At 39.6% G+C, this 17,231-nt stretch overlaps 1 protein-coding gene across 1 annotated transcript in view; it reads right to left on the reverse strand.

Annotated features, from left to right (window-relative positions):
* The window catches only part of mcph1 (microcephalin 1), a 334,501-nt gene that overhangs the window by 300,879 nt on the left and 16,391 nt on the right, over positions 1–17,231 (reverse strand). Inside the window, exons 4-8 of the mRNA XM_078213236.1 lie at positions 16,512–16,630; positions 14,423–14,507; positions 8,335–8,446; positions 6,844–6,990; positions 1,469–1,567 (exon numbers count right to left, since the gene is read on the reverse strand). Of these exons, the coding sequence (XP_078069362.1) occupies positions 1,469–1,567; positions 6,844–6,990; positions 8,335–8,446; positions 14,423–14,507; positions 16,512–16,630 (562 nt within the window). The remainder of the gene's footprint in view (positions 1–1,468; positions 1,568–6,843; positions 6,991–8,334; positions 8,447–14,422; positions 14,508–16,511; positions 16,631–17,231) is intronic.

Consider the following 17,231-nt stretch of genomic DNA (forward strand, 5'->3'; position numbering starts at 1 on the left):
AGGTTAAGTGGAACATACAACAGTGGCAGTGGATTTGGGGAATAGAGATCATGTCACCATCATCAGGTTTCCAAAGTAAACTTTGATCTGTAGTCTCTCTCACTGTGTAGCCACAGTCGTGGGAATGAGAGGATGGGGTGCTATAAATGAGTCCCACCACGAACTTCTTTCCTTGGCATTTTTTTCTCTGATTCTACATTTTGATCCTCTGAACCGAGATCATTTCTCATGACTGTACTGATCTCATCCTTCCAAAAAAAATCAAATACTCGTGAACATTCAGGTCACAGTTGTGGTCACTTTGCAACTATGTTGCATGTATGCCAGTGTTGTAGCTGTACCTTCACTAGGGGCATGACTAGTTCTGAAGCACAGGTCTTCAACATCACACTGGGATGTCTTTGGGGACCATAACCTGTATCTAGCTGCTTCTTGATATGATGTGAATCGAATTGCCTGAACACTGATTTGAGAAATGGTAGGGGCCTAGGGAGGAGGCCAAATCAGATCAATCATTCAGCACTTCTGGCTGAAGGTGGATGCAGATGCCTATCATTTGGATTCAAAGTTGGGCTTTGCTACAATCAAGGATGGGGATGCTCATGGAGCTTCCTCTTCCTGTCCACCGCCATTCACAACTGGATGTGGCAGGTCTGCAGAGTTTTAATCTGATCCATTGATTGTTGGAATCCTTAGCTCTGACTATGGCATCGCAACTGTTAAAAAGTCCTTTCTTTACAAAAAAGAGGAACTTGTACTTTCCAAATTTTGGGCTAATAAATGCAAGTCAGCAAGGATTCTTTTTAACATCAAATTGTATTTAACTGAATGAATTAAGCACTTTAATGGGAATGTTGGTGAGAGTAGGATACTTCGTGTATATGGAGTTTCAAAAGTCACTAAGTACCAGATTATAGACTTGTCAGAAAATTAAAGCCAATTGGATTAAAAGGGACTATAGCGGCATGGATGCAAAATTGGCGAAAGAAGAAGAAATTATTTCCAGGAGCAGGCGGGTCAGGAACCAGAGGGCACAGATTTATGGTGGCATGAGAATGTTTTTTTCATATTACAGAGTTGTGATCTGGAATTGAACTGTGAGAAAGGATGGTGGAAACAGATTTAATAATATCTGTAAATAGAGAATTGGATGACTACTTGAAGAGAAAAACAGCTTATAGAACTGTGACGAAAAAGCAAGAGAGTGAGATTAAACAGTGGGGAGTTGACAGCTCTTTCAAAGAGCTGCCACAGGCACAATGTGCTGAACTGCCTCCTTCCATGTTATGTCCTTAACTATCGTAACTATCTAGTTTACAGGCTTCAATGAAACTTTAACTTCTGTCATATCACTTTGACTTAAAGATGAATTTTCTATCATAAAAATATCTGAAAAGAACTTGAGCATTGGCATTTTTAGTGAAAAGATCAAAAAACGTTCAAGAAATGCATCTTGTAATTCACTTGCCTGCAAACCTTTTTGGTGTTATTGTTGGAGATTCCCCAAGAGATGGTTGGCAAAGAGAGACAGCAGAACCTGGTATTGTTGACTGAGACATTTGGGAGGCTGAGGAAAGAGAAGGAAATAATTAAATGTAATGGGATAAGCATCTGAAGAGCAAGAAATTGCAGGACTATGGGGAAAGCGTAGCCAAGTTGTTCAAGCTAATAACCAACATTGACAGGAAGGGCTAAATGGTCTGCTTCTATGCTGCAATTGTTCTAATGATTTGATCAGCAATTTATATTATGATGTGTGCACTGCAAAAAATTTTGTTAAAGTTAAGCTAACATACAAAAGGCTTAGATTTGAATATACAACAGGCAATCCAGAAACATCACAATACTTCAACTCCAGGAAAGGATGAGCAGATGACAGGAAGAGGAGTCAGTCATGCGGCCCCTTGATTTCATCAGGTCATGACTGACTTGCACTTCTATCTACCTACCTTGTTCTTGTATCCCCTAGTACCTTACTGAACAAAAATCTATCAATTTCGGATCCAAAATTTCCAACTGAACTAACCTCAGATTTGGAGTTGGGGAAAAGAGTTCAAAATTTCCACTATCTTGGCGAATTAAGAGAATGCATATTTTGATTTTATTTCAGTGAGGATGGCAGAAGGAGCTAGGATTTGCAGCACGTTTTTAAAGCTTGGGAGGTACAAAACGAGAGATTTGTATTTATATTGTGCTTTTTACACCCAATGAAGTACTTCTTAAAGTATAATCAGTTCTACAGTAGGAAAAACAACAGTTAATATGTGCTCGCCAAATTCATGCAAACAGCAAAGTGATAATGACCAGATAATATGTTTTGTGTAATGTTGAATAAGGGGTAAATATTGGCCAGGACATTGGGTTTAACTCCCATGCTCTTCAAAATATTGCTGTGGGATCTTTTGATCCACTCGAGCCGACGATGCAACGTTCCCGCAGTACTGGACAAGACTACTAGCCTTGAGTTTTGTACTCAACCCCATAACCTTGCAATTCAATGTACACTACCAACTGAGCCATGGCAAGAAAAGGTTCAGTAAGAAGTCTCACAACACCAGGTTGAAGTCCAACAGGTTTATTTGGTAGCAAAAGCCACTAGCTTTTGGAGCGCTGCTCCTTCGTCAGGTAAGTGGGAGTTCTGTTCACAAACAGGGCATATAAAGACACAAACTCAATTTACAAAATAATGGTTGGAATGCGAGTCTTCACAGTAATCAAGTCTTAAAGGTACAGACAATGTGAGTGGAGAGAGCGTTAAGCACAGGTTAAAGAGATGTGCATTGTCTCCAGACAGGACAGTTAGTGAGATTTTGCAAGCCCAAGCAAGTCGTGGGGGTTACAGATAGTGTGACATGAACCCAAGATCCCGGTTGAGGCCATTATTTGTAAATTGAGTTTGTGTCTTTATATGCCCCGTTTGTGAACAGAAGTCCCACTTACCTGACGAAGGAGCAGCGCTCCGAAAGCTAGTGGCTTTTGCTACCAAATAAAGCTGTTGGACTTTAACCTGGTGTTGTGAGACTTCTTACTGTGTTTACCCCAGTCCAACGCCGGCATCTCCACATCAAGAAAAGGTTCTGCAGCATTCATAGAACACGAGTGCCGAAATTTTAAAAAAGATGCATTGAAGAGAGCGAGATTAGAAACTAGTTATGGGATAGGAACTGCTCATCAGAAATGAACTTTCAGTCTGTATCCTGACCAGAAATATAAGAAGGGGAAGTATTCTCCAAATATAGAAGCACTGATCAAGTCTTAAACTGAGAGTTAAAAATCATCATACTTCACCACCTATACTGTTAAGAATTATTATGGGGAAGAATAAATGCTTGGCACCAACAAGTATCCCAAGCTTCTTAAACCAGAGTTAGCAATGGACTCAAAAGAGAAGAATGTTGTTGAATGAAAGAAGACTGAACAAAGGTGAAAAGTTGTGTTTGGACTTGAAGCAGAGATAAAGGGTGGGATTTTACAGCCTCGCTCGGGCGAGATCATAACATTCTGCCCAAGGCCAATGGAGATTTCCATTCTGGGAACCTCGTCCGCACCGGAATCATAAGAATGGTAGGGTTTTCGCCAAAGAGTCACTATTCTTCAGGGAAATATATAATTTTCATTGAAAGGCATGAAGATTAAAAGGTAAACATTGCACTCAGCAGAATGGAAGTTGTGGAATTGAAGGATTGAGATCTGAAAGAAGTCACCGATTAAAGATATTGAATCATAAGACTGGTTACGATTGGCTAATGAGTGGGCAATGTGAGCATCATGTGAAGGGACAGAGCAGGTGGAAAGACAAAGTCCTGAGGAGGAGATTGTGAATAAATGAAAACCAAGTCAGAGGCAGAATATTAACATCTGCACAGATTGAGCAATTCAAGAACAATCTGAGTAACCATAAATATATTTTGGTGGGAAACCCCATGATAACAATTTCTTTACAAGTGCACCTTGCCAGTCCCAAAAGTTTGGAAATTCAAGAGAATGATAAGTGAATAATTGATGAAGAGCAGAGTTGCAGATGTGCATCAGAAAGGCATCAAGACTAACCACAATCCATACTAACATAAAAAACTGGTTGCTCTGATGGTTGTTACATATTGCTGTTACTTTAATTGGTTGCTTTGTGAGCATTTGCCTAAGTCGAGATCAAGCCTTTGTAGAGTTAGCATCAAATCAATAAACCTGCATTGTTGGCATCCAACCCCTACTTCAAGTTCTTTTTTCTTCCAAGTGCAGTATATAACAATGGGGTAGTGTTTCAGATGATGAGCTGAACTGTGCAGACATCTCTCACATCCATAGATTCTTGTGATCATGGGTCCAGCCAACACTTGAAAGGTGATGAGTAATATGACCAGCAGATTCTATAACCGCTGAAACTTAATTAAGGGCAATATAGCAGTATCCAAAAGAATCAAAAAGGTTCACTTTTCTTAAAAAACAGGAAGAGTACTGAGTAAATGCCAAGGAAAAGGGAATATGAAGTCTGCACAACAAGGATAAACTCACAGGCACACAATCATAGCTCAGTTGCAATCATTCTTGCCTGACTTAGGTTTAAGTCCCACTCCACAGACTTGAACTTCAAATTCTAGGCTGACACTCCAGTGCAACACTTACTAAGAAAGTGTTGTTGGAGCTGCAATCTACTAGATGAGGCATTAACCGAGGAGCCATCTGCTCTCTAAGGTCACGATGATGTTACTCTGAGGAGGAGCAGGAAAAGTCTTGGTATCCTATTCAACATTTATGATTAATCAAAATTACCAAAACAAGCAACCATTCTCATCCAAGTCAGTTGGTTGTGGGACAAGCCCCACGTCACATACTTGAGCTTAAAATTTGAGGCTGAAACACCAGTCCTCATCGTTAGCATTTTGTCACTTTGCACAAATTGACTGCCCCATTTCCTATGTTACAATAGTGACTATATTTAATTGACTATTAAGCACTTTGGGACATGCCTAGATCATGAAAGGCACTATATAAATGCACATGCATTCTTTCTCAATGGAATGGGGAAGAACTCTATTGCGATCCAGTAGCCTTATTATTCTTCACCAAGACTGTGGGCTTAAAGAAGAAACTGGGCTTTCAAGGTCAGCTTATTCTTGGGAAGAACATCGACAGTATATAGATGGGAAAGCCAAAATTTTATATGGCTTTTTAAAGTTTATTTATCAGTGTCACAAGTAGGCTTATATGTACATCGCAATGAAATTCCCCCAGTCATAGAAACCCTACAGTGCAGAAGGAGGCCATTCGGCCCATCGTGTCTGCACCGACCACAATCCCACCCAGGCCCTACCCCCACATATTTACCCACTAATCCCTCTAACCTACGCATCCCAGGACTCTAAGGGGCAATTTTTAACCTGGCCAATCAACCTAACCCACACATCTTTGGCCTGTGGGAGGAAACCGGAGCACCCGGAGGAAACCCACGCAGACACGAGGAGAATGTGCAAACTCCACACAGACAGTGACCCGAGCCGGGAATCGAACCCGGGACCCTGGAGCTGTGAAGCAGCAGTGCTAACCACTGTGCTACCGTGCCGCCCTTGCTACCGTGCCGCCCATACTCCGGGCCTGTTCGGGTACACTGAGGGAGAATTTAGCATGGTCAAGGCACCTAACCAGCACTCTCTCGGACTGTAGGAAGAAAGGGAGCATCCGTAGGAAACCCACGCAGACACGGGTGAACGTGCAGACTCCGCACAGACAGTGACCCAATCTGGGAATCGAACGTGGGTCGCTAACGCTGTGAGGCAGCAGTGCTAATCACTGTGCCATCGTTCTGTTAAATTGTGCAAATTTGATTGCATTAGTGGTCTATTTTCATTCCAAACCTTCAGACAACTGTAGAGCAAATTCTAATGATGAGAGACTTTACTTGCTGAACCTTTTCTTATTCAGCATTACTAGAATTCTTTCACTATTTGATTTTTAAGTCTTCCGTCTATTATCTCCAACTAAAATGGAAACTAATTGTTCTTTGAAAATCTGTACAATTAAGTACCCACCAAAATGCAGAGAATATGAGAATAATTCAGACTGAGTGATCTTCTGATTATCTGCAAACTTGTGTTATCACAAACAAATAAACTGAGATTAGGACTTAATCATGTGAGGAATCCTGTGCATATTCATATTGTAGTACACAGCAATCTGCCACTGTGCTATATACAGAACCACTTTACTGAATCGACAGGAATTTCATTAGAAACCATAGAAAGTCAATGAGTGGAAAGAAAGAATGGGCACGCATGACGTATGTAGCATTTCAGAGTTATACCCATATCCTGACAAAAAAGATCGGTAGCAAATAGCTCTAGAAAACACTGTCCTCAATTCAATTAATTCAGCTCAAAAAAAGAGTCAGTCTTGCACGTTCCCTTGAAGACACAATGCTGCACTTAAAAAAAAGGCACTCTCTAGTTTTCAAAACAGCAATTGAAATATTTTTCTTTATCTGATCAATTTCTCAGTTGGCACCCGTATCCAAACACACCCTGGCTCCAACTATTGATACTTTCCCAGACTGTTCTTTATGCTTTAAAATAAAATGGATTTTCACTGCAACCTACTGAATTAAGCTGCAACATTACATTCTTAGTTTTGGAGAACATTACAGCTGACAATTAAAATTAGTAAGGCTACGTTTTCTTGAGTAATTCTACATTAGTAATTCCACACTATATTTTATGTTTTTAATAATGTCTGTCACACAGTATGTTTAGAAAGTAACTCGTTAACATTTATTTAGCTAACTGTATTCTGGCAAATGATTTCTCAGTCCTGCAAAACACATCAGTCACACCGCACAGAACATGAATTTACCAGTAGGTGAAAGATTTTCTCTTTTTTCTTTCATTTCGTTCAATCTTTCCATCATTCCACAGATGTGATTGAGGGGAACTGATTTCATTTTGGGCATGTTAAGACCTGTTGCATCCTCATCAAACGAAAGCAAAGGTGGATCAATTCCTTTGAGAAAAAAAAGCCATTGTTTTGTTCAAAATAAATAGTGCAAAAAATTAGCACGAAAAGAAAACAGCAAGGACACAAAATAATTAACAGTCGTATGGCTGGCAATTTGATGGATTTCTGGACTCTTTTCTCTTGAAAATTTCAACTTTGTAAATGCAAGAACCAGTTATTGTGCCTTATGATATGCCAAATACTTGAAAACACAGTTGAACTCAGTCCTGAGCACACTTGGACGGCATTTTACCTATCTTGTTTCTGTCAGCCCTTTACTGAAGCAATCCAAAATTAGACCCACTGCACTGCTCTCCCTCATAACCCTGTATCTTCCAGTGTTTCAAATATTAATCTATTTTTCTCCTAAAAGGTGCAATCTCTGCATCGACCCTGACTTAAGATAGCTCCCAGCTTCTATCACTGCCCCCAGGTCCCACACTGTTAACTTGTGGCTGCCAAATACATGCCTTATGGAATAATTCCAAACTTCTCTCATTTTAACCAGCTTTTTGCACTTATCCACCCCATGCAACTTTTTAAACTCTCCCCTCCTTCCAGGCTTAGGTGTATTTCTTTTCGTCATCCTGCCACAACGAAGTGTAAGATTTTTCATGATTCCGTTCCTTCTCCCTCCATAAAACTTCAAAATTAGCCATATTGAATCATCCAAACATTCTCCAATCTTTGTCTCATCCTCCCTCATCCAGCTCCCCATCTCCTCACCCTCCACTCTCTCCTGCTCCTATCATCACCCAACTCAACATCAGCCACCTTGACATTAATGACCCTTTCCCTCTTGCTTCTCTGCACCACCTCTCCCTCCATTGCTGTCCTTTCCTATCCTCCCATCTTTTCCATTGTACCCCTTCCCTCCGACCATCTTCCATTTCTCCTTTTTTCTGTTGTGAATGCTGTGGTTCCCCTGTCCTTTAACCCTACTGGACCCAAAAACTGGACTTGGTCTCTATTCATTTCATAACTCCACAGAAAACTGACTGACCTACACTGATTTTAATTTCATTAAGCCAACCTAATTGTTTTTCTGTTTCCAACAACCCATTAACAGTTTTAGAGCAGAGTCACATCATTTAACCTCCATCTGATTAGCTGAAAACTGCACCAAATGTAAAGTTTCAGCACAGGAAGATAATTGCTGTATCTTAACTTAATCACATCAATATAGCAACCAGGTCAAAGTTTTGTTGGGCTTTTGAATCAACTTATGAAATGACCATGGCAGCATGAATTGTCAATAAATAATGCAGCAATAGTTAAAACTACGTATGTTTCAAAAAAAAAAGAGTACACTGTAATGTTTAATGAAGCTTATAAATATGAAAAACTCACCAATAGTTGTTTTCAAATCTAGATTCTGAATCATTTGATCTAATTTTTTCTGCAACCTCTTGTCATTCTCTGGTGTCTTTTCCACGAAATCCCTGGGTTTCATACATCGATGCTGAAAAGTTTATGGGTGCAATAATTACCCAAAACTTGAGCTGCATTGCAACTGAAAGTATGGTTGGCATGGCCCAAGCTGACAATGCATTTCCTATGCTTTAAACACAAGCAACTGAAGACTTAAAAGGATATGCATATGAGGAACCATGAACAGCATTTTTGTAAAAGCCAAGTTATGTTCAACTTATTTTCCCAAAATTACCAAGTGTAGGGATCACAGTGGTAGTTAAGACTTACAAAAACATCTGATAAAAAGCCACAAAAGATTTATCAAGACCCTCAGCATTAAAAATGAAATGGCCCAATGTATAGCTAGATGGCTGAAAGGGGAAGAATGTGAGTAAACAGTTAATTCTTGGATTGTGAAGTGTAGCTATTAATATGGCTTAGTGATTGACATTACAACCTCCCTTAATTTCAATGTGGATAAATATTTAGGAACATGGGCACAAAGAAAGGTCAAAATGTTCTGAAAACACGAAATGAGGAGGTACAGCAAGCTTACAAGACTGGAAAGAGAGTGAGCACATAACTTGTAAATGCAGTTGATAGAATATTTTAGCAAAAAAGAGAGTTGAAATATCCTCAAAAGGCTAATATTTTTCAATGGAGTGGATGAATAGAGATTCTCAGGTATCGACACACAGGTGTTTACAAATAGTACTGTAGATAAATTGATCATGAAAAGATTCAGGGTTTTATACAGGGGCTTGAAACCATTTAAATAAGATAAAAGACACAATTAGACACAACAAGTACTCTATCCACTCCATTATAGGAAGGAATGCAATTCCTAGGATATCAGTGATTAAAGGATATGGTTATGACGGGATTGCTGGAAAATTAGAGCTGTATTAGGTACAGCACAGAAGACTAAACTTTGGTAATTAATTGAAGAGTTCAAAAAATTTAAAGGTTGAAAAGGGCAAATTGGGACAGGTGATTTTTAATGATTTGTGAATCAGGAATAAGAGATATAACTTAAGGATCAGTTCCAGAAGCATTAAGTGGGAGAGGAGGTCCAAATTCCATGATGTGCAAAGGGTTTTTCGAAAGTAGAAAGTATTCCCCAAAGAAAATTGCAAATCTTTCAGTTCGGTTAGTCAAGACAGAATCAGTTAAGCACAAAAGGAAATAAAAAGAAGTTTAAATCAGATCTGGAGTAGCACAAGAACACTGGGGCCAAAAGACCTCATTCATTTTTGAAATTGCTCAAATTCTATGAATACTTAGGTTAAATCAATCATCTTTTTGATAAACACAACTTTTAAAGGTTGTAAGTAATTGGAATACTTAGCTGGAGGATGGTTAACTGAACAAGGTGGTTTGGAATCAAAAATTCGTGGACAAAATAGAAATTGAATGATGTGAAACCTCAAAGAGGAGGTGATTTGGTTACAAAATCCACACATTCCCACAATGGAGAAAGGAAGTACATCCAAAGCCAGAGGAACCTGAATGGCTGAAGGTATAGACAGTAATATGAAACAGGAAGATAAACCATATGATAACCGTAAGTTTCAAAATATAGAACCAAGTTGAATAGAGAAAGCATACAGTTCTAAAAAATGCAGCTGCGACTGGCTGGGGAGGACACACCAAATCTTTGTGGTATGGGGCAGGGGTTCGGGGTTGGTGTGGGTGTGGGGAGGGTTGCAAAGAGTTTAATTTCAGTGCTAATCGGGACATGCTTTAAAGGAGGTGTCCTGATCTCTGTGGAGTCGGACTTGCCAACTCTATTTGGCACCACCCTGCCAGGCTGATGGCATAAACCATGCTCCCATATTTTCTTTTGTCAGAGTGGCTGAAGATCTGGTCTGAAAACTCAGCTGTGCATTTGGAAAGTTACATGCCTGTTTTCAGTGAGAGCCTGACCCTCGAACAAATTATGGAAAAATTCTGTCCAATGTTTCTATTATGCATTTATACCTCGATGATGCCTATTAAAGCAGTTAAATGTCCCAGCGATCTTTCTTCACAGGAGAGATAGAGTCAGAAAATTAAATAAGTTAGGGAGATGTCCAAAAGAAGTGATCAAAGAAAGATTTTGAAAAAGCCTTTGGATGGTTTCTAACATAAAGAACTCTTATGTGAGGAATAAAAGAATGACCAGGGTGAGGTTAGGGCCGGTCAAGGACAGTAGTGGGAACTCGTGCATGGAGTCAGTAGAGATAGGCGAGGTGATGAATGAATACTTTTCTTCAGTGTTCACCAAGGAGAGGGGCCATGTTTTTGAGGAAGAGAAGGTATTACAGGCTAATAGACTGGAGTAAATAGATGTTCGGAGGGAGGATGTCCTGGCAGTTTTGAATAAACTGAAGGTTGATAAGTCCCCTGGGCCTGATGAAATATATCCTAGGATTCTTTGGGAGGCAAGGGATGAGATTGCAGAGCCTTTGGCGTTGATCTTTGGGTCCTCACTGTCCACGGGGATGGTGCCAGAGGACTGGAGAGTGGCGAATGTTGTTCCTCTGTTTAAGAAAGGGAATAGAAATGACCCTGGTAATTATAGACCGGTTAGTTTTACTTCGGTGGTTGGTAAATTGATGGAAAAGGTCCTTAGAGATGGGATTTATGACCATTTAGAAAGATGCGGATTAATCCGGGATAGTCAGCACGGATTCGTGAAGGGCAAGTCGTGCCTCACAAATTTGATTGAATTTTTTGAGGAGGTAACTAAGTGTGTTGATGAAGGTAGGGCAGTTGATGTCATATACATGGATTTTAGTAAGGCGTTTGATAAGGTCCCCCATGGTCGGCTTATGATGAAAGTAAGGAGGTGTGGGATAGAGGGAAAGTTGGCCAATTGGATAGGTAACTGGCTATCTGATTGAAGACAGAGGGTGGTGGTGGACGAAAATTTTCGGACTGGAGGCAGGTTGCTAGCGGAGTGCCACAGGGATCAGTGCTTGGTCCTCTGCTCTTTGTGATTTTTATTAACAACTTAGAGGAGGGGGCTGAAGGGTGGATCAGTAAATTTGCTGATGACACCAAGATTGGTGGAGTTGTGGATGAGGTGGAGGGCTGTTGCAGGCTGCAAAGAGACATAGATAGGATGCAAAGCTGGGCTGAAAAATGGCAAATGGAGTTTAACCCTGATAAATGTGAGGTGATTCATTTTGGTAGGACTAATTTAAATGTGGATTACAGGGTCAAAGGTAGGGTTCTGAAGACTGTGGAGGAACAGAGAGATCTTGGGGTCCATATCCACAGATCTCTGAAGGTTGCCACTCAAGTGGATAGAGCTGTGAAGAAGGCCTATAGTGTGTTAGCTTTTATTAACAGGGGGTTGGAGTTTGAGAGCCGTGGGGTTATGCTGCAACTGTACAGGACCTTGGTGAGACCACATTTGGAATATTGTGTGCAGTTCTGGTCACCTCACTATAAGAAGGATGTGGAAGCGCTGGAAAGAGTGCAGAGGAGATTTACCAGGATGCTGCCTGGTTTGGAGGGTAGGTCTTATGAGGAAAGGTTGAGGGAGCTAGGGCTGTTCTCTCTGGAGCGGAGGAGGCTGAGGGGAGACTTAATAGAGGTTTATAAAATGATGAAGGGGATAGATAGAGTGAACGTTCAAAGACTATTTCCTCGGGTGGATGGAGCTATTACAAGGGGGCATAACTATAGGGTTCATGGTGGGAGATATAGGAAGGATATCAGAGGTAGGTTCTTTACGCAGAGAGTGGTTGGGGTGTGGAATGGACTGCCTGCAGTGATAGTAGAGTCAGACACTTTAGGAACATTTAAGTGGTTATTGGATAGGCACATGGAGCACACCAGGATGATAGGGAGTGGGATAGCTTGATCTTGATTTCAGATAAAGCTTGGCACAACATCGTGGGCCGAAGGGCCTGTTCTGTGCTGTACTGTTCTATGTTCTATAAAGGATTTGTATATCTAAAGCAAAGTATATTTTTAAAGTCGTCCCTGGAAGTGACTGGAGAATTGTATTCCCAATGCAATATGGCTTATTTTGGGATTGGGATGGTGGGTAGACAAGTGGATGACAGGCAGAGGTCTCTGCTTCCTCCTAAAAATGCCAAATCCTACAGATGGCTTATGTATTATGATAGTACTAGCATAATATTACTACAACTGCATCTGTATTGACAAAGATCAGCTTGTGTCAAGAATAAAATGAGCTCCAACCTCTTCCAAATTGTCTCTGTTTCCCTCCAATTACTTTGTATCATGAGCAACAAGTACAGTGCACCTCCAAGGACAAATGTTTATGAAAAAATTGTCATCACCTTATGGTCCTATAGTAGATAATGCTAATGCAATGGAAACAATACATTCACTGCCATATCTCATGATGGTTGTAAGGTTTGCATGTGGAATATTGATCTTTAATTGGTCAAATATATATTGAAGTTCTTTAAAGGGATTTTTAAAGCAAGCAAAGACATTGACTTAAGAAAGCTGCCACTGTTCACCTAACATGTCAACAGTTGGTCAAGTCCGGAAGTTTCTGGTGTGGATTACAATTAGGACATGCAAAGGGAAACCTCCTTTGGAGTTTCATACATGGTGATGTCTAGAATTACTTCAAAATTGAACTGAAGCTTGTAACTGGCACACACCATTTGCATTACTATAAAGCTACATACAAAGCTATTAGGCAAAGAAAGAAAGTCTACAGGGACAATGGCTGGATAGGTGTTGATACTCGCTCATCACAGGGAGAAGTGGTCCATGCAGAACTGGTGGCTGTCACATTAAAAGCCTTATCACTGAGGCCATAACACAACAGCCAAGGTCAGACCAAATATGAGCTAATCAACTACCTTCTGTGGAACCCTCAAATCACTATAGAATCAACATTTTAAAATGTTTTAATTGCTACAACACACTGGTTGCCTTTGAGTAAGTCTGAAGTAGTCTGCAAATAGACAAGTAATATGTTTTCTCTCCCTGTTGTCTCAAGTTCAGAGTCCTATCTCTTACATTTTTATCATGCATCATTGAGATAGAGAATTTCAATTGAAATAACCGCTGGAGTCACCTGACAGAGAAGCTCTGGAGGACATGTTAAAATCCCAAAGCAGTATTTCCAAAATAAAACCAGGACTACCGTTCAAAAACAACCTCAGCTATGAACACTTGTGGCAAAGAACTCAAAGAGCAAACTCTCTCTTTTTTTGCCTTTTAACATTGAATCTTATTTTAACCAAAACTTAACATCCTGTACTGAATAACGTTGCATGATTTTGTGTGTACCTGTGTGTTCCAAAGGACTGTGGAACTGAGTTCTTTGCAATCAGCATATTAACAATCAAGTGCAATGACTTGACATGACACCTTCATCCTTACAAATTTCAAAAAAATCCTGTTATGACCATTCGAGGAGTGGAAAACGGATAAGTCCTGACATCAGTCCTCACCCAGTTGTAACAAATGGAATGTTGTGTCTTGTAGCAAGAGAAAGTCATGGGCTTTGGCACCACAGCAGTGGAACTGGTGATACAATCATGTTCAGTTGTACATACTTCCCATTCTCTCTCAAAGTTCAAGCAGATGGGCAGTACGGTAGCACAGTGGTTAGCACTGCTGCTTCACAGCTCCAGGGACCTGGGTTCGATTCCCCGCTTGGGTCACTGTGTGTGTGGAGTTTGCACATTCTCGTTGTGTTTGCGTGGGTTTTCTCCGGGTGCTCCGGTTTCCTCCCACAGTCCAAAGATGTGTGGGTTAGGTTGATTGGCCATGCTAAAATTGCCCCTTAGTGTCCTGAGATGCGTAGGTTAGAGGGATTAGTGGGTAAATATGTAGGGATATGGGGGTAGGGCCTAGGTGGGATTGTAGTCGGTGCAGACTCGATGGGCCAAATGGCCTCTTTCAGCACTGTAGGGTTTCTATGATTCTATGAAAGTATGATCGCCTTTTATGCAAATATAATAGAAAAATGTATGCATATCATACTTTGTACATTTGAACAGAAAACTGTGTTAAAGTAGATAACTATATGCATAATACTTACTGTTCTCTTATTTTCAGTTAAAGGTTTACTTTCATTCATTGCAGGAAATAAGGATTCATCAACATGGGTACCTGTTGACATACACCTAAAAGACAAGTTATGTAATGTTAACAGCCTAACGATATAATTGTTCTAATCTACTTCAAGCATATACCATTGCAAACATTGTAAATGGTTTTCCTTACAATAAAATATGTTAGTGGCATAAAAAAGTATTTCAAGGTTAAAAATCTCACTGCCTAACAGGAACTGAACACAAACTATCCAGTTTTAACAATGTTTAAAGTAGCACCTTATTTATTCCCCATACACATGCTGTGACTCAGGTTCAAGCACATCTAGTCTGGTCCGAAATATATAAGCAGACCATAAGATGCATTGCAATTTTCATCTTGTTGCCTTGAATTTTATGTTTTTGAAAGCTTTGTTGTCTTAATTTCAGAATGATAAATTATATTATAAATCATATTTGTACCAAAATACAAATACGATGGGCAATGTAAACTGTGTCCGGGCGGGAGGGCGGCGGCGCCGGGCGGGAGGGCGGCGCCAGGGAGAGGTCGACGCCAGGGAGAGGTCGGCGCCAGAGAGAGGGCGGCGCAAGAGCGAGAGCGAGCAAGCGAGAGCAAGAAATGGGGATGCACACACACACACACACACACACACACACACACAGTGGGAAAGGAAAGCAAGGAAATCATTGAACTGAGTTTCAATGGTACTCTGGGAGAGACACAGAAGATTTGCAAGTCAAGGCTTGTTTTGGTGATTTGTTATCTAATTTGAATATATATAGCATTTCTATTATATTCGGTGATTTATTGTTTTTGTAAGAAATTCCAGCAAGGAATACACAGTGATCCTCATTTACGGTTTAGCATTTCAACTTGTACATTGTTTTCTCCATGCAATTTCCGAAGGAGTCTAATCCCTGCTTTAACATTGATTCCGATGGAAACTGAGATTCATTTAAAGTTGTTTCACTTAAAGTCATGATTTTCAGGAACACAGCCATAACTTTCAGTGAGGACGTACTGTAGACTATGTACTGGAAACACACAACTGATTTGTAACTTTTAATCCTCACTGTTAGCACTATCGTGGCAACAAATGACACATACATTTGGATAGTACCATGAAATATAATAAAATTAATTCAAGGAATAAAACACATTTTCCCCCCATTTATAATGCAAATTAAAAAACAAAAGAATTGCTTGTATAAAAATTATAGTGTGTTAAGTTATTTTTAAATTACATAACTACTTAAAGTCCAATGGCTTCAGAGACAATCATTTTCTGTATTATTTCGCTTTATAAAAAGGTATGGCTTTCGGAAAGAACATCTGTGCTATAATTTTCACTTTGGTCTATTGCATTTCAATTCACGTTGAACAATAAATGGTAAATTTGACAGAGATCGATGACCTGTGAAGAAAGGGTAATGGAGAAAAAGCACAGGAAGAGTAAGGAAGCAGAAGAATGTGGATTGGAGAATAAAATGAAAAATAAAAGGAAAATAATTAAGCCAGGAGAAAGAAACAAATGTTGGACAACTCGTAGAAAGCCTCTAAAATAACAGTTTTTGTATTGTTCCAATAATAGTCCTTATATTATGATCCAAAATAAACAGGAAATTGTTGACTCTTCCTATATATAAATAAGTCTTACAATGTTGCAAAATTACAGTCATATCATACAGAACATGATTCTGGTCACGTAATTTAATTCTTTTTTCTCTGAATTTATGCTGGTTATAAGCACATTGTTGCAAAAGGCAGTTAATCGCAACAAAATTAAGCCGCCTTGCTCCAAACTTACTTTTAGTGAAAAATTAGAAGCAAAATCAATAAACAACGTCAGAAAGATTTAAGATGTCCTCAAACATAGTCGTGGGACTGTCAATTTAGTTAATACGTTTCACACATTTAAACAACATTGATGAAATCATACACAAATTGCAGTTATTTAATTTGTACTGGTAAGCCAAACATTCAGAAATTGTCAAACAATACAGAACCAAGTCCACAATCTTAAACCAATTTGCAAAACAGTACTTTCAAGAATGACAATACTAAAATGTGAATACCTTTCTACCCAAAGCACAGACACCAACTTTACACCAATTCTTTTGGCCTTTCTCCAGACACTTTCATGTCCATCCTTGAATACTACATGGGTCACTCGCTTATTGAAGTATTTTAAAACCTGTAAATGAAGTAAGACACAGGGCTTTTAAAAGTGCTCTCCAATTTCACTTTTTTTCTAAATACAGAAAATCAACTGTAATGCATTCACTTAGTTAAATACCTTTGAATTTGATGTTTCAACTTTGCCAAATAGAATTTCCAGATAGTGAAATATTAAAATACATAGTATTGTTTTCCCTATTTTGAATGTACTACAAAAGGGAAGAACACAAAAAAAACAGGAGCAAGAGTAGATTATACGGCTCATCGAGCTTGCTGCTCCTTTCAATAAAATTATGGCTGAGCTTGGACTTTAAGTTCACTTTGGCGCCTCTCCCTTTACCCCATGATTCCCTGAGAAATCATAAACCTGTCTCTCCCAGCCTCAAATGCATTCAATGATGGAGCATGTACAACCTTATAGGTAGAGAACTCCAAAGATTCACAACCCTTTGAATAATTTCTCTTCATCTTATTGCTAAATATCGGCCCCTTATCCTGAGACCGTTCCCCCGTGTCTTAAATTCCTTGATGAGCAGAAACAATCAAACACCTTCAATGTTTAAATTAGATCATCTCTCATTCTTCTCAATCCCTCTGAATATAGGCCCAATTTACTC

This window comes from Mustelus asterias, chromosome 5 (genome assembly GCF_964213995.1).
Source record: "Mustelus asterias chromosome 5, sMusAst1.hap1.1, whole genome shotgun sequence".
In the NCBI taxonomy this organism is placed as follows: domain Eukaryota; kingdom Metazoa; phylum Chordata; class Chondrichthyes; order Carcharhiniformes; family Triakidae; genus Mustelus; species Mustelus asterias.